The sequence below is a fragment of the Arvicola amphibius genome, chromosome 1 (genome assembly GCF_903992535.2).
Source record: "Arvicola amphibius chromosome 1, mArvAmp1.2, whole genome shotgun sequence".
In the NCBI taxonomy this organism is placed as follows: Eukaryota; Metazoa; Chordata; class Mammalia; order Rodentia; family Cricetidae; genus Arvicola; species Arvicola amphibius.
In genome coordinates this window covers 42,552,053-42,574,594 of record NC_052047.1, presented here as the reverse complement: position 1 = coordinate 42,574,594, position 22,542 = coordinate 42,552,053, and the positions used below count along the sequence as shown (strand labels likewise).

The window sequence follows — 22,542 nt, the reverse complement described above, 5'->3', positions numbered from 1 at the left end:
TTAACATAAATAATAGTACCAAGTGGGAATATTTCAAGTAATGTTTTAAAAAACTAGCTCCTGTTTTCTGGCAAGGTCTACAGGTAGATTAATAAGCCACTGAAATACCAATTGCTTACCTCTCTGAAGTCTTCTGAAGACATCAAACAAAGGCTCTCCAGTTTGAACTATTGTAAATTTTTACAAGATTGTAAAACATAATTTTAAATTTTATCACTATGAAAAATGTGCAATCACCAGTTTTTGTAGCACATTAAAGGTTATATGTAAGATATCTTAGGAAAGCATCCTTCTATGTGTCCAAGTACACAGAGCAAATGCTTCAGTATTATAAATCATGAGGTTAAATGGATTGATTACAAATAGCTTGAATATTTTACAGAAGCTCATTTATGTAAACAAGTATGATTAAATGTTAGGTGACTGTACTTGCAAAAATTCTGTTCCGAACAAATGATTAGTAGTAGTATACCAACTAACATATTGCTGCTTCTTGTGATTCTATCTTCTTCTTTTATTCTTAGGATAGAAAATTGGTAACGTTGACTGTATTTCACATGCAAAGTCTCTACCCATACTTTGTTTTGATGATTTGTTTTCTGTCCATATCCAATTCATGCATAAAGTAAATTATGCCAAAGCATTTAACATGACATTTTCTACCTAAAAGAAAAGATCGTACTGGACAGCGAAACTCTGCAGCTAGTTCACACAAACCTAAGTGATTTCCTCATTTGCATGAAGCAAATAATATAAACTTGGAATGCAGAGAAACAATACCAGAAATAAGAAAAGTGTTTGTTGGTGGGCTTCAGTTTACCAATTCCTTTCTTTGTCTTGAAATTTGTGTGAAGTATTTCAGATTATGTTTGAATTAATCAAGGAAATGTCTAGATTTTAGGGCAGACACAAGAAAATTGTAAAATGTACATGTAAAAAAATTGATAATCACAGAAAGAGTTGATTTGAGCTAGTGGGAGCTCACTGACTCCAGACTGACAGCTGGGGAACCAGCATAAGATTTACTTAGGCTCTCTGAATGTGGGTGACAGTTGTGTGGCATAGGCAGTTTGGGGACAACTAGCAGCGGTACCAGTATATATTCCTAGTGCATGATCTGGCTCTTCAGAGCCCATTCCCTATGGAGGAATAACTTTCTTAGCTTAGTTGTGGGAGGAGGACTTTGGTCCTGTGGCAAGTGATGTGATAGACTTTGTTAATTCGTCATTGAAGGCCTCACCCTCACTGAGGAGTGAATGGGGGTGGGGAGAAAATATAGGGAAAATAGCAGGAGTTAATATAAAAAATATGAATTACATTATTTTAAAGTAAAGGAATTCAAAACAGGAGAGAAACAAGGGATTTTAAATTCACAAAGAATAAGTATGTAATCAGTAAAAATGAAATATTATACTAATTACCATAAGAAGAGCTAACCAGACCTTTTAGTTCCTTCATAAAAACTATCACATTAGAAATTTGAGTAAACAAGAAGTATGTATTCAAGGAAAGATACTATCAAATTAAAAATGGAATGTTTTAAAAATATTTAAATATCAATAAAAATAAGGCTTATTTATCTGCTTTTCTAATGAGTTTTTAAAGTCTAATTGTCATTGAAAGCAATAATTTTTTAGATTAATGCTTTTAAATTGTCATCTTTCATTCAGCTTCTATGCTTCAATGTACAAGTATGTCTTGGGGTGGAGAAATAGCTCAGTAGATAAAACATTTTAGCACAAAGTGAAGGAATTGAGTTCATATGACTCACTCTCATGTAATTGCTAGAGCAGTATGGTAGTCTATCTGTAATACCAATATTACTGATGCAGAGACAGAGTCTCAGACAAAGATGGGTATTGACATTGACTGAGCTGTCAATGCTGGCTTAAAGCAAGAAAGCCATGATCAATAAATATATGAGTTGTGAAGACAAAGAACAAAAGACAGTACTCAAAGAAATAGACTTATACACACAAACATACACATCACACACACTTAAGGTCAAAACCAATATGTCCCTTTCCATTTGTTGGTGTTTTCATTTTTAGAGAAACCCTCTCTACACAGGCAGGCTGTGAGGTCACACACTTCTCCCTCAGTATTCTTGTAGTTAGGATTACAGGCTTGTTACCCACACATGGTTCAGTTTCTTTTCATTTCATCTTAAATATTTAAATAGTAGAAAGAGAACTATTTAATAATCCATGTAGTAGAAGTTAAATGTATAACTGGATTTTAATCTGGTTAATGTTGAAAGAAAGAAAAACTTAGAAAGTTAGCCAATGACAATGGTTAGATGTCCCTAAAACTTAAGGATTTTTTTGTTAGATGTAGAAGGAATCATCTTGAATTTTAAGAGTCTGAGATTTTCTTCACAGGGAATTCAGTTATGAAAATGAATTTCTATCTGTTGACATTTAATAAAGCCAGAGGTTTTGTTGTTGTTGTTGTTTGTGTATTTTTATATACAGAGTATTACATAGGTTAGAATTATTTTTCTTTCAATATAAGAAAATCACTGTGTGCTCTTCAGGTACAATATAATTAGGCAGGCAAACAAGTGTTCCAAGTATATGAAATTGAAAGAACAAAGCAAGGGAAATGTCCTAAACATGTCCTATCTACTTATATGTTTTCGAACACAGTGTGTAGGTATTCTTTAACTGCATTTTTAAAGGCTTTATAAAATATTTGCAAGTTTCCTGAAAAGCCAGAAAATCAGAAACTGTAAAACTTGTTTAGCTATTCACCTTTACATAGAACAGCTGGATTAGAACTTCAATGGCTATGAATTTGTCTTTATTACATCTTCCAAACTGTCTTCTGTTTTACTGTGTAATGGAAAAAAAAAAATTGATGCACATCCCCACTAATTTCAGGCTGTATTGCTTAATCACTTTCTATTTAAAATTGCAATGTTTTCATTGAATTAATCTTTATTCAATGTTTTTCATTTGAGGGCCATACCCAGTCCTGATATATTAGATTCGGTAAAGTTAGACTACCCTTTCACTACCCCCAGCAATACGTCAAAAAACATTCCCATTTTTATAAAAACAGGAAATCTTTCAAAGAAATATTTAGGTCAATGTCTCATAATTATTTAATGTGACATGCTCATTACATTGCATGGTAGATAAAAGAAAAATTAGGCATTAGTTAATAATAACAAAAATAAATTATCATAGTTACTGCCAAGAATATTTTGCTAATTGTTGGATAACCCATAGGTAAAAGAGTAAACTATCTGTAGTCTATAATAGAAGACAGATAAACATAAATATCCATAGTTGCACATGAGTCTGGGTATATCTGCGTTCAATATACTAATACGGAATCTATATACAATAAAATATGGGTACAGCGCAGAGTATTTATATTATTATGGAAGAGCAGGCAAACTTTACTCAGAAAACTAGGAGCAAATGGTGAGAAGATGTATCCTATTAGCTACAAATTCACATCTAGTCAGTCATGCTAGAAAAGTTAGTAGTTTAGGCAAATAACTGGGCTTGCTGTGGTTGAACTTGCAGCAGCGAGTTTATTCTGGTTTTATCTACTTATTGTAACTAAACAGAGTGTTGTGGTTATTTGCTAGGGTCAAAGATCCCAGATACCCTGGTAGTTTTCAAGAGTCCTTTGGTATCCTAGATAGAGAACGGCTCCTGCATGCGGATGTCGAGCAAAACTCTTTTGTCCCTTCAGGCTCTCCGTACTTTTAGGACCATAACTTCCTACATAGCCATCTCCTTAGAGGACCAATGCGACGGTGCGCTTGCGTTGATTGCTGCCAGGTCAGTAGTATAAGGAAATAGCTTGGATTTGAGCAGAAAACCATAGGTGGCTGTGCTTTCTATCACTAAGCCATTTTAGCCTCAGAAAGATGATTTCAGAATGCAGCCTGTTTTTGAAGGGTGTGATGCTCGGAAGTACGGTCTTTGCCTTGATCACGATGCTTGGACACACTAGGCTAGGGCACAGAAACAGGATGCACCACCACGAACATCACCACTTGCAAGCTCCTAACAAAGAAGTCTTGAAAATGTCAGAAGCCGAACGCGTGGAACTTAGTAACAGCATCCGGGTTTACTGTATTATTCTTGTCACACCTCAGGATGTGAGATTGTGGGCTGCAGTGAAGGAGACTTGGGCCAAACACTGTGATAAAGCAGAGTTCTTCAGTTCTGAACAGGTGGAAGTGTTCGAGTCAGTAACTGTGAATGAGACTGACACCTGGTTGATGATGAAACAAGCTTCAGTATATGCCTTTAATAAATACAGAGACCAATATAACTGGTTCTTTCTTGCATACCCCACCACATTTGCTGTTATCGAAAACTTAAAGTATTTTTTATTAAGAAAAGATCCATCACAACCTTTCTATCTAGGTCACACTGAACTTTCTGGAAGCCATGAATATGTGAGTGTGGAGGGAGGCGTTGTCTTAAGTATAGAATCAATGAAAAGATTCAACAGACTTCTCACTGTCAGGCCGAGTGAGTGTCCAGAAGAGGAAGAGGAAAGAGGGATTTGGAGGATGTCTGAAGATCTGTTGCTAGCACACTGCCTGAGATATGAGGGAGTGTTGGCAGAAAATGCTGAAGACGAGGAAGGAAAAAATTTATTTAATACCAAAACTATTGGGATGTTTATTAAAGAGGCAATTACTGACTACCCGAACGATATAGTAGAAGGATGTTGTTCCGACATGGCCATCACTTTCAGTCGACTGACTCCTGATGAGATGCATGTGATGATGTACGGGGTGTACCGTCTTAGGGCATTTGGACATATTTTCAATGATGCTTTGGTGTTTTTCCCTCCAAATGGTTCTGACAACGACTGAAAAATAGTAAGAGCCTATATTTGATAACGACAGAGGCTCTAGCAGCTGCAAAAAATTAATATAACCAACACAGGAAAGTGCCTCTTTCCTGGTCTAATCATATTGTGTTATTACACACTGAAGTTCAATTTATATCCTTAGATAATGTGTTATTTTCCCTTAAAGCACTTGTAAAATTTTTACATGTTGTAGATAAAAGCTTTAATAATAGCAAGAGTTCAAATAAAGGATGCTTTTATATGCTGGTATTTTGTTTGTGATCTAACAAATCTTGCCTGAAGATCAGAGAAGCAGAGAAACCAGGCACTAGTTCTTACCTCTGCCTCAGACTGAAAGGGCAATCCTGTCTCTAAAACTCTGCAGAGCTAAACCACTACTAGTTAGCCACAGAGGGCAGGCAGTGGTGACACTCCCTTTAATCCCAGCACTTGGAGGCAAAGGAAGACAGGTCTCTGTGCATTAAGGCCATCCTGTGCTACACTAGACTGATGCAGATTTAAGAGAGACAGAGCTTGCATCTTTGATTGCAGTACTTGGGATCACATGCCTTTAATCCCAGCACTAGAGAGATGGAGAAAGGACTGATATGGCAGGATGGAAGGAGGAATATAAGGCGGGAGGAGACAGGACCTCAGAGCATTTGGTCTTACATTTCCTAGAGACAGAATCAGACTTTCGGGCTGAGTAGAGTTAACTAGAGGCTGTCTGCTCTGTTTCTCTGATCTTTCAGTTTTCTCCTGCTAATATCCGACTCCGAGTTTTTATTATTAAACCAATTAGAATTCGTGAAACATGTTTATAAATTTATTTGATGCATATTAAACTATAAACAATAAAATACATGGGAAACTTTTGTGTATTCACCTTTAAAGTTTTATGTCTTTAGTTTCCAAACATGTAAATAACATTTTAACTGTGAATTTATGACTAACAAAATACTTTTAAAAAGGTCTTCCTTAAACTGACCAGTGGTGGTGCATGACATTAATCTGGGCACTTGGGAGGAAGAGGTGGGAGGATTTCTGTGAGTTTGAGGCCAGCATGGTCTACATAGTGAGTAGAGAGTTCCAAGACAGCCAGGACTATACAAAATACAGTGAAACCGTGTGTTTGTGTGTGTGTGTGTGTGTGTGTGTGAGAGAGAGAGAGAGAGAGAGAGAGAGAGAGAGAGAGAGAGAGAGAGAGAGAGAGAGAGAGAGAGACAGACAGACAGAGGGAGACAGAGACAGAGACACAGACACAGACACAGAGAGAGCGAGAGAAGGAGAGAGACAGAGAGAGAGGAAAAGAAAAGGACATCCCAAGATACCTTGGCAGTATCTACTTAACAACATTCCAGTTATAAAATGACATATTGAACCAAGCTACCTATAATTTATCTGTATTTTTTTAAGTGATGATGCACCTCTCAGCCTTATTCTGATATTAGACGTTGGCTATGGATCCTTTCAGATAAACCCTAGAAAAAAATCATGTTATAGAGATTATATCAAATTTTTACATAAATATGCATGAATAATTTGTCAGAGACAATAAACTATGCAAGGATATTCAGTTTTTTAAAAGTCATTAAGCTACATACCAAAGTTCTATGATTTATAAGATATTATGCTAAAGCCCTTGACTGAAGCAATAATCTTAAATTGATATGTACTATTGATATATCCCCTTAAATATTATTTGATTTATTTCAGATGGTATTGTGAGAGAGAAAGAAAGCCAATAACTCTAATAAATGAATTCAGGTTTAACTATTTACTTAAAAAATTCCGAATTATCTTTAAGTTAAAGCAAGGCTGTGTTTTCCAGTGTTAAACTATTTGAAACATGCTGACGTAAGAGCATATAAAGAGAGGTATATTAGGGAGTCCCATTCTTAGAATTCAGTTGGCACTAAAATCATTAAAAAATTAAAATTAATAAAAGTTCAAGAGAATTGGCTTATTGAAATGCTTTAACAAAACACCAAAAAAACTTACTTAGAAAACTTCATCTGTAAATGAAATACATAGATGTCACTCTTATACTCTATTAAGATTGTCCTCAAATTCCCAATTTATTGGAAAGACACTAGGAAAAACACAGACCTAGAAAGCATGACTACAATAAACTAAAATTGAATTCCTTTTTAAAATCATCCTAGAACCTAAAAATTTCTTTTCATGTAAAAATTAACTATTATATCAGACATTATATAATCAGTCCTTCTATTATTCTATTTTGCAAGGAAAATTGGAAGGAGAGCAATAAATTTCCATAGTGTTCTTTATGTCACAATGCAATGTGGTGGAATTCTCCTGACAGTTGGCACAAATAGATTTTTTTGGTGTTCCTGTTCACTTAATACTCCTATCTGTGCCATAGCCTGTATTGCCCAGGGGTGTTTTTGTTTGTTTGTTAATATTCCAGTAACTCTCATATACGTCCCTTCTTTTGTAAAACGCATTAATTTATTTTTGACACCTCAACTCCAGCCTCATATATTCTGTAATGTTTTTAGTATCCAGTAGTCATTAATCTTCTCATGAATTCTATTTTTTATTGTATTTTCCACTTAGCCAATAATTTATAAGTCATAAACAAATTTGGAGTCATAGGATGATCAGAATGATTTTTCAAATTCTCAGGGTGCAGATTGGTAGACTGGTAAATTTATCAGCTATCCATCTAAACTGTCACTTTTTAAAGATTATTTATTATTTGGAAACTTCCTGAATATCTTATGTATTTTGATAGACATATTGTTAAGCAGAATATAGTCAATTATAACTTTCCCAAAGACAATGATTATGACCTATCTACTGTTTATTTTAAAAAGTGTATATGTTATTGAAGACACAAACCATAAAATTAAGTTACTGAACATAGTGGCCAAAATAGTTAAAAATGCATTTTTTGTAAGGTTCCAAAGCTATTTCGTCAATTAATTACTGTAAAATTAGATGGATATTAAAATATCCAAACCACAGGTTGCACAATTTCAGACAAGGAAACTTTCCCATTCTGTGTGTCATTGCAGTGATCAATGGTAAAAATATATATGAAGATGAAAACAAACTTCAATATTCATCACAAGACTGCATCATTTTTCTATTATCTTTGCTAGAAACTTTCCTTCTTTGGAGATAAAAAAGATGTAATAAAATGTAAAATGAGAAAAGAAAGCAGTACAAATAAATAATTTTTATTTTGTAAACTTAATAAATACCCAATAAAGAATACACCAAATTTTTACTTTATGGGTAGCTTACATTTTATATGCAGGGCACTTAAGGATTTTGATGATGTGAAATAGCATGTATCTATTGCATCATACCAAAAAATATTACTAATATAAATTTTATGCTGATCTACTAATGCATTCTTTTCTGCTTACTCAAGAATAGTAATTCAAATCATATAGTTTTGGTTTGCAAGATTCATTGGCTTTATGTTCTATGCATGCTTCTGCATTGTTAGGTGATTTAGTTTTACTAGAGAATGTGAATGTATTCTATTGAATGCATATACCACAGTCCACATATTCAAAATCTCCTAATATTACAGAATTGTTTGATTAAGTAATAGAAACATTTATCTTTAGGTATGTGTTTGAGCGTGTGCTCTAGGTTAGTGTACAGTACTTTCCATAGCTTCATAAGAATGGATTGTCTCCCATTGAGCCTACATCATTTTGCTCTCCCAAGTATAAATGATAGGAGGTCTTTCTGCTTTACAGGCTCAGTGATATTTAGTGTGATCTCTGCTTATATGATGGTATTCACTGTTAATTTACTTTTCTGTGTAGAATTTTGAATGATTTTTAAAATATTTTTTAATTTCAACTATAGTATCCTTTTAATTAAGAACAAAGATCAGATATCACAGGTAGGTTGAATCATCGCCCCTAAGAGTTCACATTCTAAAGTACTTATCTCCAGTATCTCACTTTGAAACTTTATCTGGAAATAAGGTCATTGTTAGATACTTGAGATTATTGATAAAAGTGTACTCTTACTCCAAATTGGCTGCTGTCTTCAGAAAAGGGGAAATTTAAACACAAGCAAAGCGGAAGGCAAATACAGCGTAATGCTTCTAGAAGCCAAAGACTGAAGAATATTAATGTCAAGTCCATTAAACAGATTATCTCAGAAGCCCCAGAATGAAGGAGATTTCCTAGCACTTGAATATGGATGTGAAACCATGGAATTATCAAGAACTGAATTTTCAGTTTTGAGTCACTGATATTATGAAATCTGTTCTGACAGCTTCTACAAATTTATAAACTTGTCAAAATTTAGCTGTTGCTTTAGAAAAAAAGTGGGCTTTTTGTTTTATTGCTAACTTTTGTCAGTTGTTTGTAATATAGAGATATGAGTCTTTGATCAGATATATATCTACCTGAGTGTTTTCTCCCAAGTTCTGGTCTGCTTTTAACTTAGTCACTTAATGTGTAAACAAGAAAAAAATAACTTCAAAGAACCCTAACTTATTGAGTTTGATATACCCTACGTTTGGTGACATATCTAAAATTCTTATCACCAAACACAAGGTTAATTAGTTTTGCTCTCATTTTATTCAAGAACTTTTATGGTTTTGGGCAATACATTTAAGTCTGTGATATAAGTGTGTGTATGTGTGTGTGTGAGAAAATGCAGCTCCAAAATACAGCCGTGTTGCTTTCATTTTTCTTTTTAGTCTTCACTCCCTTCCTTTCTTTCTGCTTCCCTTCCTTTCTTGTTTTTCATTCTCATCCTGTGAGTATCCAGTTGATCCAAAAATATTTTTGAAGTCTCTCTCCATTGAAATAATTTTGCTTTATTTTAAAATATAAATTATCATTATTTGGTAATCAGTTTCTAATTCTATATTTCTTCCCCTGAGCTTTGTCACCATTTTCGGCTAATACTATATTAAATCCACAACTTTGATTTTACAGCTGAACTTAATGTTGCTTCTATTTCTGTGACTGTTCTTCAGTATTAATCTTTTCTTCTGCTCAAACATACTATTGAACTATAGTCTGTAAATAGACATGAGATAATTTGTGGCTGTTTTGTTTAAAAATTTTTCTGAATCTGTACAATAAATGTAGAATATCATAGTTTTTACTTACTTAAATTACAGTCTTGTGGATTCACTAACTTCAGGACTTAAATTTCAAATTTTTAATGAGATATGGATCTAGTTAAGCTGAATGAGTCACTATTCTTTCCATCAGTTTTTAGTATAGAATTGAGAATATGGAGGAGAAATAAAATGAAGCTTTACCCATTTTTATCTAAATATAATGTACTTTTAACACACTGTAAGTACCCTTTGCTAGTCATTGAACACAGTTACAATTATATTTAATAAAGATGAAATATTTGATAATATCTAATCATAGATTCTTTTAACATATTACTCTCAAGCCTAATCAGGTCTGAGTCATGTTCTGTCCTCACTATGCTGCTGTCCCTTTGTGTCTGTTTTACGTAATTCTGTATTAACAAATTTCATCACTTATGTACATAATTTCTTTATTAACTCTTTTATAACCTAACAAGAAGAGATGAAAAAATCAGTTTTGGATTTCTTCATTCCTGAATACTTTTTCAAACACTGATAAGGTAAGAAAGAGTTTAATGAATATGCTCCAAATAATTTAGACACACTAGTCAATGCAGGAAGGACTACTTATGTCAGATACCTTAATCAAACTGATAACCTGATAACCTGACAAGTATGCTAATCATCACAGTGACCTTCTTGAACGCTTGAACTTTTTTTTTTTTTTTTTTTTTAACCAATCTTGGTTTTAAGGCTGTTATTCTGTCGCATAGGAGATTTATTTAATCTTTATTATCTATATTCCATTGCATATTAACTTTAATATTGTGTGCCAGTATTGTTTTGGATTAAACATAACCAAAACCCCAAATCTCATATTCTAAAACATTAACATTTCTCTACAACAATAGAGATGTTATAAAAGATAAATTTTTCTGGTATTTAATGGAAAGGAAGTCAGGAAGCAGACACCATGACACAAATCAGCATTCCTAGCAGACAGGGTGCTAACTCATGGTGACTGATAGTTTAAGGACAGCCTAGAAGGTAGAGACACTTTCTCAAATAAACTTAAACAAAAGAGGAGAGGAAGAGGCCACGGAGGAGAAGTGAGGGTGGGAAATGGAATGTGGAGGGAGAAGAGGATGAAAGCCTGAACGTTTTTGAACTTTTTAGTTTTAATTTCTTTTGGGTTAACAAGGTTGTATTTAATTTGTGTCTGTTGACCTTATATTTCCATGAAGCACCCAGGGAAATCAGCTGGTTTTTCACACTTTGCATAGGAATCTCTGCATCTTTGCATCACATTTTCTGACTCCTTGGCTCAACTTTCTGGAAAACACTAGCACAGGATTAAAATTCTGCCAACTCCATCACTACTTTACAACAGTGATCACTGTTTCTCTGATGCCCGATAAAGCACTATTAATTTTTATCTGCTTTCTGTCAAAATGTACTTCACTCTCCCTTTTTTAACCAACTTTCTGTAAATAATTATTTAAATATTCTCTTTCCTTTTTGAGTCATCAGCAGAATTGCTCTTAATGAGTCCTTCACAGCAATATTTATTTCTTCCTAGAGCAGACCTTAAAATTTTTGACATCTCAACCCATTTTTGACAATTTATAAACTACGTAGACATATTCTCATAAATTTTAGCCATATATATATATGTATATAAAATATAATGAAATAAATATAAATGTATTTCCCACAGTTCTGGAGGTAGGTATGCCAAAATGAAGGTGCCAGCTGCTTTGATTCCTGGGTAATAGCTTTTCCTGTTTGTATTTGTTAAACATCATCATGCATACATATAAGAGAGAGTAAAAAAGACACTATGCTTTATTCATTCACTTTCAAGATACCAACTTCTATCTGGTAGTCACTATTCGTGTAATCTCATGTAAAATCACTTAGTTCATGAAATTTGCATCTAAAAATATTATTACATTGGGGATTAGAGTTTCAACATATAGATAAGGTTGGAGGGGGCAATCATTTAGTCCATAGTGGTATATAATTCCACAGATAATAAAAATTTTGTCTGTTACTATTTGGCATTAATTATATTCATTTCTGTGAAAATAACAACTGGAAAAAGGGAGGAAGAATATTTTCCTCAGTGTTTCTATAATGTCTCTTGATCTATCAGAGGGCCATAAAGGCGGAACATAAGAATATAGTGTATATAAGGTGTGAAGGAGTAGAGCATCTCTGTTTCTGCCAAGCACAGTAAAACACATGTAGGCATGTGTTTGTGTTGAATAGAAAATGGTAAAGTAATTCTCAATTTAGCTTATGTTATGTTTTTGCTTCATTTCACACTTCTTTCTTTTTAATATTCCTGCTTTCCATTCTCTTCTAATCTTCTCTTCTCTTCCTTTCCTTCTCTTCTCCCTTGTCTTCCACTCTTCTTTCACTCCTTTCCTTGTTACATTTTTCCTATTTTGCCTCTATTGTTCCCTTTGTCCCTTCTTACATCCCCCTCTATTTCCCTCTTTTGTTTGTTTGCTTGTTTTCTTGATAGTTCATTTTTGACAATGAACTCTTCATTATGTTACTAGAGTAATTGTGGTCAGGGCATGTGCTCTGGCAGCCATACAAAACCAAACTCAGCCACAAATTATTACTAAGAAAAATAGAGTCAACTTAATAGTGAAAAAAAAAGAAAGTTACGATTTATTCAATAAAGCAACATTTGATCAAATTCAAAGATCATCTTCAGTTTCTCACAAAAGTTTCAGTTTGAGTAGAAAGCAAGAGTAATCCTGAGTTAAGTCATTTTTGTCTGGATGTGTTTGAAATAATCTTAAAGCCCTCATTGTCCGGACCCATATTTCCTGAAAGATTATCTGATTAGTTGTAAATCTTTTCCCACACAAACAAGGTCCCCTTCTATTCCTCCAGACTTGAAGCTGCTTGGGGAATCCTAATTTCTTAGGATCAATTATTTATCTGTCTGATGGCTATTGATACGGATGTAGGAGTCACTAATTATACCCTCCTATCTGTAAGGCTGCTGGCAATCAACTGGAAGTGATTGCAGTTTATTTAATCTTAATTTAGGTTTTAGTAGACAATATATCAGTATACTTCCTAAATTTGAATTGTACTTCTGTAGAAAAGTGATCGTGCAGTCATAAGCTTCTTGAGTAGTTGATAACTCAAGGTCATATCACTATAACCAGCTCCAATTCTTATTTTTAACCTCCTAATATTTAGTTCTGCTTCATATAATGCATACATGATGTGCCTATAATATTTATAAGGAATAAATATTACTAAAATTAAAATAATTAAGAAATATGTCTAGTCTTAGAAACAAATATGTGCTTTTATGTCCCTTTAATTTGACTTGGTTTATGTATGGTTAGAATTTAGCCACAGAAGCCTTACTGCCATCGTTATGAGAAAATACTCACTATGATCTACTTAATAACACCCATTAAATAATTTATACAAACCTCGGTTTAATATTTATTATGAATTTTACAAGTATAAGATCTTATGCTTGGCATGGATTATCAATATTTTTAGAAACTGGTCTAAATGCTTTGCCACAGTTCAGTTAAGGAACTTTGATTAAATTATTGTAAAAGTAAAGGGCTGATCTAATATGATGGAAGTTTATTTTTACTTCAGTTAAATGTTTTGGAAAATGCAAACATTGAAAGTTAAAATGTTAATTTTTCTTCCAGTTGTTATTCCACCCCAAGTCAGGAAAGAAAGTTTCTGAAAGAAAAATAAAAGTGAGCCTTATGGCCCCAAACTAAACATTTCCCTGAAACAATTATTACTGTGACCACCACCTTCACTTTCTAGAGCTCCTAAGCCTTAATACATGATGACAGCATTTCTTACCAATAGGACACCACAAATGACCTTCGAGCTCTAAATTACCTAGGGGTTCCTGCATTTGAATGACAATTTATTCTAAAATTCAAATGTTAATGTCTGTCTATCATGCTCAGAGCATTCCAATAGCTTCAACTTGACTTCGAGATAAATCTTTTTCTATTCATCCCATCCTTTGACATCCATTACCCCACCCATTACACTACCTTGTGTCAGATTCCATTCCCAAGGCTTCCTTCTTTATGCTATTAAATCATGTTCCTTTGGTGTGCAATATTTCTTTTGCTCTTCTTAGAAACTTTCCAACATTTAACACCTCCTTTACCAAATTCATTGCCATCATGAGCTTTGCTTCAGGCATGTCTGTGAAAGGCAAGTTTTGGAATAATAAAACTTTCCTAGGCTTCATTTAGCTTTTAGCTGGAAAACTATACTATGAAGCTACTACACTCCTCATCTTGCTAGATAGTAAAATGCTTCTGACACACCCAGAAAAAGCAGAATAAATCTCTGTATAGTTTCAAATGAAATTGTAAAACTCTGCTTGTTTCCTAGCCTGTGATTTCAGTTCAGCATCTGGAAATGCAGGTCTTTTGTCATCACCCATTTCTGTCACCGAAGATAATGGCAATGCTTGGTTAATGGCTCAAGGAAAATAAAATGAAGCCACCACCGAGTTCTCTGTTTTATTTATTCTATTATGATACTTTATAGCATGCAATTTCATTTATGATGCTATTTATCATCAAGTACTATACCAAAAAATGATATGACAGGGGTGGAAATAATGAGAAAGTATAATATTTCAGTTGTTTTTGCTTTGAATTTGAGTTTGGAAAGCATGCTAAAAGCATTGGAAGGTGTAATTTATAGGAGATTAATGACACAAACAAACTGGAAAATTCTTAAAAATGTTCTAAAGTATCTGTAAGCAGGTTGAAAGAAATAATTATATCATCATTTTCATATTTACCTTAGAGAACTGAAATTTTTATCATTAATATTTCACATAATAGCATATCTCTTAAAAGTATAGCTTTCTTAACACCCTTTGGGCTTTGGATATTTTGAGTTTATAGTAAACTCTTCTAAACACTGAGTGTAAATTCCATTATCCATAAAGGTTACCTGAAACCACAGATATGCCCAAACCTTACATCTACTGGGGTGTTTACTATAAGAAAAAAATAGTTTATGACAAAGGTTAGTTTATAAATCATGAATAGCAAGTTATTAATAAGGGTAACCAAATATAACATGGAACAAGTGTAATGGTATATTATAGTCACAGGTACATGAATATGATCTATCTCATACTACAATATTGAATTTTACTTTCATCTCCTAATTTTATAGCTTTTCTTTGTTGTATATGCAGTGCCTGAATTGACACTCTCAAATATAACACAATTTCAGTCACAAACAAGTAAGGTGACCATGGACACTGGGGTGCTCTTGAGAGTTAACCAGAGACTTGGTCTAATTGATGAAGAAGTGAATAGAGCACAGGTTGATCTTTATTGGCTGCAGTGTGTCAGGGTGAAATGTCATTGTGCCACCACAGCAGTGATGTATTTATAGTTATCAACTGCTTATTTATAGAATATTTCTAATAACTTGAGACTGCACTGGGTCATGGATGACTAACTAAAACCATAAAAATTAACTAAAAATCAGGTAAACGTTGTTTGGTATTGTGTTATTGTCCTTTATTTTAATTTCGCATTGTCTATGGTGATTTTTTTCATTTGTTTGTTTTATTTTCATGTTTCTTCAAAAACATAGGTTAATGGAATAATCATTTATTCAAGATGTCATTGTTTTTTACCACTGAGTAGTACTCTAATGTGTATATATTCCACACTTTCTTTATCCATTTTTCCATTGAAGGGCATCTAGGTTGTTTCCAGGTTCTGGCTATTAAAAATAATGTTGCTATGAACATAGTTGAACAAATGCTTTTGTAGTATGATAAGGCATCTCTAAGGTATATTTCCAAGAGTGGTATTGCTAGAGACTTGAGTCTAAAGGGGTTCCCAGGTATCCATGGAGATTTCCCCAGCTAGTTCCTTGGGCATCTGAGGAGAGAGAGCCTGAAATGGCCCTTTACTATAGCCATACTGATGAATATCTTCCATATCACCATAGAAGCTTCATCTGGCGATGGATGGAGACATAGACAGAGACCCACATTGGAGCACTGGACTGAGCTCCCAAGGCCCAAATGAGGAGCTGAAGGAGGGAGAACATGAGCAAGGAAGTCAGGATTGCGAGGGGTGTGCCCACCTATTGAGTCGGTGGGACTGATCTAATGGGAGCTCACCAAGGCCAGCTCGACTGGGACTGAAAAAGCATGGGATCAAACCGGACTCTCTGAACGTGGTGGACAATGAGGTCTGACTGAGAAGCCAAGGACAATGGCACTGGGTTTTGATTCTACAGCATGTACTGGCTTTGAGGGAGCCTAGTCTGCTTAGATGTGCACCTTCCTGGACCGCTCTTTGGACTAGAGAGGGATGGAGAGGGGAGTGAGGGAAGCGGGAGGGAAATGGGAGGTGGGAAGGAGGCAGAAATTTTTAATAATAAAAAATTTTTAAAAAGACAAGATTTTAAAAATATCAGATTTTCCCCCATGAATAGACAATATTTAAACCAGACTGCTCACTCCCTTCACAATTCATTTCCCATTTTTAATGATTGCATGACTTTTGACACCACAGTTTTCAAAATCTGAAAATAGATAAAATATTAAAACTTTTAAAAACTGTAAAGAAAGCAAATCAAGGATAATCATCACAAACCGGGCCATGTTCTTTAAAGGTAATCTGTTCTTAGATTTTTCTGTTGCTATGATACAACACTTAGATTAAAAAACAATGCCCCTCCCCCCGCCAAAGAAAACCCAATAGAAACAACAACAACAACAAAAAAATACCATCAGGATAGAAAGGGTATTTTCTATCTTATACTTCTAGAAAACAGCTCAGCACAGAGAGAATTCAGGGTGCATTCACAGAGGAGGAGTTTGAGGCAGAAACTAAAGCAGAGACCATGAAGTATTAGTGCTTTAGTGACTAGCTCCCTGACTCCTGATCCTATAGAGCTCAGACTCTCCTGCTGGATGATGGCTTTGCCCACACTGGGTTGGGTGGTCTTAAGTCAGTTATCAGTCAAAACTGTTCCTCAGAGACATGGCCATAGGCCAATCTAATATAGGCAATTCTTCAACTAATGTTCCTCCTTCCAAGTGACTCTAGTTGTGCCAAGTTGACAATAAAAACAAACCAGTACACTATCCCATAATAAAACCCACAATGTAAATTTCAGTCATTGTTGCGAGCATATTGTTGTATGATAAAGCAATGACAGGCAAACAGAAATGAATGCTTGTCTACTCGTTTTGTGTTTCCCTTGTCTCTTCACATCAATTTCCTGAAAGCAGTTTGTTTGACCTACTTTGGTTTAGGTTTTGCTGCCTGAGTAGGAGAGACGTCCCTACAACATGTATGATTTGCATGCATTCTCTTCATCCTACCTAATGCGATAAAGTGGAGAATGCCTGTGAGGGAAAAACAAGTGCTGATAGATGTTTATTAGCAATTTAATTTAATCTAGTAGGCAACTAGATATCAAGTGGGTAACTGTATGATGGATTACAAAAAATTATCAGACTAGAAAACAAGGAATTCTTAAATCACAGTTAGGAGTTTATTAGATAAAATTGAGTCATCTTGAGTTGCAAGTGGAGGACAAAGCCCACAATCACTCCTCCACCACTTCTAATTCCAAGTATATGAGTCTTTTATTCCTATGGGAATATTAACTCTTACTTATCAAAAGTATTTCCTAACAGGTCAAACCACAGAGAACAAGGTTGACAACAAATTGGCTCCACAAATGCCAATCAACAGTGCTTTATAAAAACCTGTTACTTTGTTAGTTCATCTGCACTTTGTAAAGATGATTAGTTTTGAAAAAGTGAACATGTTTAAATTTGTTTTATATTTAGAAAGAAATTTTTCCATTGTAATGTACATTGATTTCTACTATAACATTCATTTAAAAATTATAGCTTCAATGTTTATTTTAAAATAAATAAAATAAGCTCTCGACTTTTAAAAAAAATTATACCAGTCCCATCACTTGCTAAGATCTACTAGTAAATAATGGAGATAGAGATTTAGTCTTCCCCAGTCGTGAGCCCCTTAATGAGTTATTCAAAGTCAATTGTCAGCCCTAAGACCATATACTCAAGAGAAAACTAAGTGAATTTTGTTACTTATTTATTAATAACAGTAAGTAAAGGAAAAGGTGGCATGAATTTTGTATTTATATATTTAAATATACTTATGCAGTTAACATATATATGCTGTAATTCATTATACAATACATATGTTAAATGAGAAACGAAAGACACCGATGTGATGGTTACCAGGGATTAGAAGTAACAGAGGAGATGGAATTGTTGCCTGATGAACTTAAATTTGTTGCAGAAAACTTTTTTAAAGATATAAATGGTGATGAGAGTTTTACATTAAGAGTGTATTTCATATAACTGAACTATAAATTGGTTAAAACAGTAAATTTAGTGTGTTATATACATACTTTTGCCATAATTAAGTACTTTCCACTGGTTAAAAAAGGAAAGAATGGAAGAGAGGAAATCACTAGAGAAGGTGGTAGAGCATATCTCTCTTTCTCTCTCTCTCTCTCTCTCTCTCTCTCTCTCTCTCTCTCTCACACACACACACACACACACACACACACACACTCACACACACACACAGATACACTTCCCGGGGAATTTCAGAGTAGTGACAATGAACAACATGATGGAACTTTAGACTTCACAGGTGATTAGTGGTAATTGTAGAGATCATTCATATACGCTTCCAGATAAAAGCAAGTTACTGCAAAAACTTTATATAATAAAATGAGACATATGTTATAGCCTCTCAGCAACTTATATACTGATTCTTATAAAAAACTGATAACATCTATAATAATTGTAATATTCATAATGGCCTTGCTTTTTTCCTTTTTTCTTTTAAATTTTTTTATTCATTTTACATATCAGCCACAGTTCTCCTTACCTCCCTTCTTCTCTCCCCCCCTCACCCACCAACCCGCCGTCCGTCCATTCCTCAGAAAGGGTAAGGCTTCCATAGATAGTCAACAAAACCTGGCATATTAAGATGAGGCAGGACCAAGCCCCTCCCGCCTGCATCAAGGCTGAGCAAATCATCCCACCTATTGGAATGGACTCCAAAAAGTCAACTCATACACCAGGAATAGATCCTAGTCTCACTGCCAGGGGCTCTTTAAACAGACTGAGCAACACATCTGTTGCCCACATGCAGAGGGCATAGTTTGATCCCATGGTGGCTCCCCAGATAAAATCCTTCCTCCCTCTCTTAGACTGGTGTCGCTGGTGCTCATCATGGTGCTTGGCTGTAGATCGCTGCGTCTGCTTCCGTCACTTACTAGATGAAGGTTCTATGATGACTGTTAGGGTAGTCACCAATCTGATTACAGAGGAAGGTCATTTCAGGCACCTTTTCCACTATTGCTAAGAGTCTTACCTGGGGTCATCCTTGAGGATTCCTGAAATTTATGGATCGACATCTACAGGAACTTGCTCCCTACCCTGGCAACCTAAGTTCAATCCCAAGGACCTGAATGGAATAAGGAGAGTACTTTTGACCTGTACACACACACACACTCACACACACACACACACACACACACACACACACACACACACACACACACCTTAATGGCCATTGTGTGTCCTTGTTAACAACAGATGTGTCATTATATATTAAAAATTATTTAAATAGAGTAATGTGTCTTCCTAGTTGTTAGATTCCATGAGAAGTCCCATTAAGGGACCACGAGTCATATATGCAATAAGCATCTATTAATTCCAACATAGGGTGGTACGTGGAAACCTCGAGGGAAGCCCACAGGCTCATTTCTCATTTTAAACTGGGTTAGGGGAATTTCAGGGAAGAGTGATTAGTCTGGGGCAAATTGGTGGGTGTCTCTAGTGGTTAGGGGCTTTCCAGCAACAAGGTAAATAGCTAAAGCCATCTTTAGCTATCAGGAAACTGGCCGGTCTGCTGAGCCAGCATAAGTCCTAGGGGTTACCTGTTGATTGGTTACTCGCGAGTTGTGGTCCCCCCCCACCTCCCGAGAACTCTTTGTTAGGCTTCAGCCACCTCCAGGAACCTAAAACTAAGGAGGCCTGGTCCTTGGCAGGAGCTATTAGAAACCTGACCTGATTCTGATCTGACGTCCTGGCCCTCTCACTAGTGACACAGTATCCATAATATATCAAAGAAGCATTTTTCACATATAAATATAGGCACAGAAGAAATATCTCTAATTTTTTTAAAAAGAAAAACTATTAGCATAAAAATAGCACATTACAAAATCAAATGGTTGTCTCATTTGTCGGTCAAAGTAAGTGATTTTAATTCTTCTAATAAATGTTATCCTTGTATTTTCAAGCTTCCTCTCTCAAAATCATGTGCTGCTATTACACAATCATGAATCTCCCTATAAATGTGCACGTCTTTTTATGGATATATTTTTCATGCAAAGTTACTGTTATAACGTGGGATGAAAAACCAAATAATTTTATCTTTACTATTATTTCAAGATTTCTATATATTAAATATTCAAAAATGGTCTGTCTAATAATTGAGAAAATAATGCTTTAATATAATATTTACCTGTTATCAACATAATTTATTGATTCATAGCTAATAAATTTACAAATTCAAAAGATTTTCATTATATATTTAATATGAACCTGAATGGCAAATTAATTTATGAGCCCCATTTATTTTTCCTCAGTCCTGAGAATTATACTATACATTTTAATTGCAAAAGAAAAGAGAGCTTCATTAGTTTTTATGGCAAGAATAAATAGCTTACATCAACAATATTACTTTGACATTACCTCATGATAAACAATACATTCAATGATTTTACAAAATATTTTTAGAGATAATTGACACTGAGAAATCAGAAACTTTTATTAAATATTTTAATATTTAAATTTAAGGCATTTTCAGCCTTGTTAATTAAGTAGTTACAGCGTGCTGATCACTAGAAAATGAATAAATGTATAATAAATTCATAATAAGCAGCTCCTTTAATTTATTTCACATGGGATGCAAATGGCAGTCATACATTTAATAAAGTTCTGTGTTCCTGCACTGCTAATAACAAAGAGAAGAAACTTTTAATCGCCTTTTTTTCTAATTTACCTCACATGAGCGGAAATAAACAGCCATTTGATCAGTAAACGTGAAAGAAAACAATGTAATAAAATTTAGGCTATGACATGAGTAGAAGTATTGAAAAAATAAAACACCTTTTATACACAAAGAGGCAAATAAAATCTACCAGTCTCAGGTAATTTTTAAAGGAAAACAGAAAACAATACGATAAAAACGTTAGAAAGTAACTAGACAACATAAAATATAGTGATCCAAAGGAAAGTTTAACATATTAAGACTATACAGTATTCTATCTAATCAAAATGGGATCTTTAAAATTAAATACTTGTTGATATTATTTTAGTTACAATATTTAATGTAAATATTTTATTAAATATGGACTCAGGTTAATGCTTAAGAAGCTTAGAAAAATAAACATATAAAAATAAGGAACCTAGATATTGATCTGAATATCTTATAATGATATCTTCCTATAATCTCTACCAATATGACAACAAATAATCTTATTCTCAATGCCAAATATTATTAATATTTCACTTAATTTAGTAGAAACAGTATTGTTTTGAAAATATACACCTAAATTTTAAATAAGAAGCCTTAATTTTCTGTAAGAAAAATATAAATTTAAACACTCATGTTTATTCTACGTATGTGGGTTTGTAAACACACATTATCAAAGCACTAAAGTGTCACAATATGCAAAGTGTCTTTTCCTCCATGTCTGTAATAGTATTTTTTCATACACTAGCAACAGTTTCAAAGATTATATTTTCAAATCAATGAATCTTTTTCTTCTTGCATTGCATATATATATATATATACATATATATGAAAAATAATTATTCCATTAGTTACAATTGTTGTTTAAAGAATTTTGAGAAGAAAAGAAATTCATGCCTAAAATTTTTCTTTCACATTATTTTTGTCTCTGTTACTAAGTTACATGATAATGCTCAGTGGCTTAGGAATTAGTGTATAACTGGCACCAAAACATAAACAAGAATGTATATGTTAGAAATATCTCTCAATAACATGACAAAACAGAACATATTTTCAAAGATAATTTATCATCACTTTCCATAGAATTGCTATGTTATGTCAAGTATGCCCCAAATCCCTGTTCAAATAAGATTAAATTTATCACTATAAATCAACATTTGAATGAAACTTAAATTAAAATAAGTAATTTTAATTACTGACGTCCTTGAGTTTATGTGACTGTACAGAAAAAGTTGCTTCAAGGTATGCACATATGAATATAGAATGTATTTTCCTGCTAAAATACAGAAAACATATTTTACCATAAATTCAAAGGGGAAACCAACTATTTACACAAACATGTCTTATCTCTATTTTATATACAAATCAATGCAATAAAATAGTAAACAAACGGGAAGGGAGACAAAATGAAATACCTATTTACTAAATGATTTCAAAATCATTTGGACATATACAGCAATAATGTGGTCCATGTTTTCTAAAATGCTGTGAACACTATGCATCCTAAATCTGCCTGATGATCTTTATTAAGAAGATAGTTATACAGTCCATACA

General features: G+C 33.9%; 1 protein-coding gene across 1 annotated transcript; it reads left to right on the top strand.

Moving 5' to 3' along the window:
• The first annotated feature begins 3,886 nt into the window (after positions 1-3,886).
• On the top strand, positions 3,887-4,849 carry LOC119805634 (C1GALT1-specific chaperone 1-like). The gene has a single exon (XM_038317546.1). The coding sequence runs from the start codon at positions 3,887-3,889 to the stop codon at positions 4,847-4,849; it is 963 nt and encodes a 320-aa protein (XP_038173474.1).
• The last annotated feature ends 17,693 nt before the right edge of the window (positions 4,850-22,542 follow it).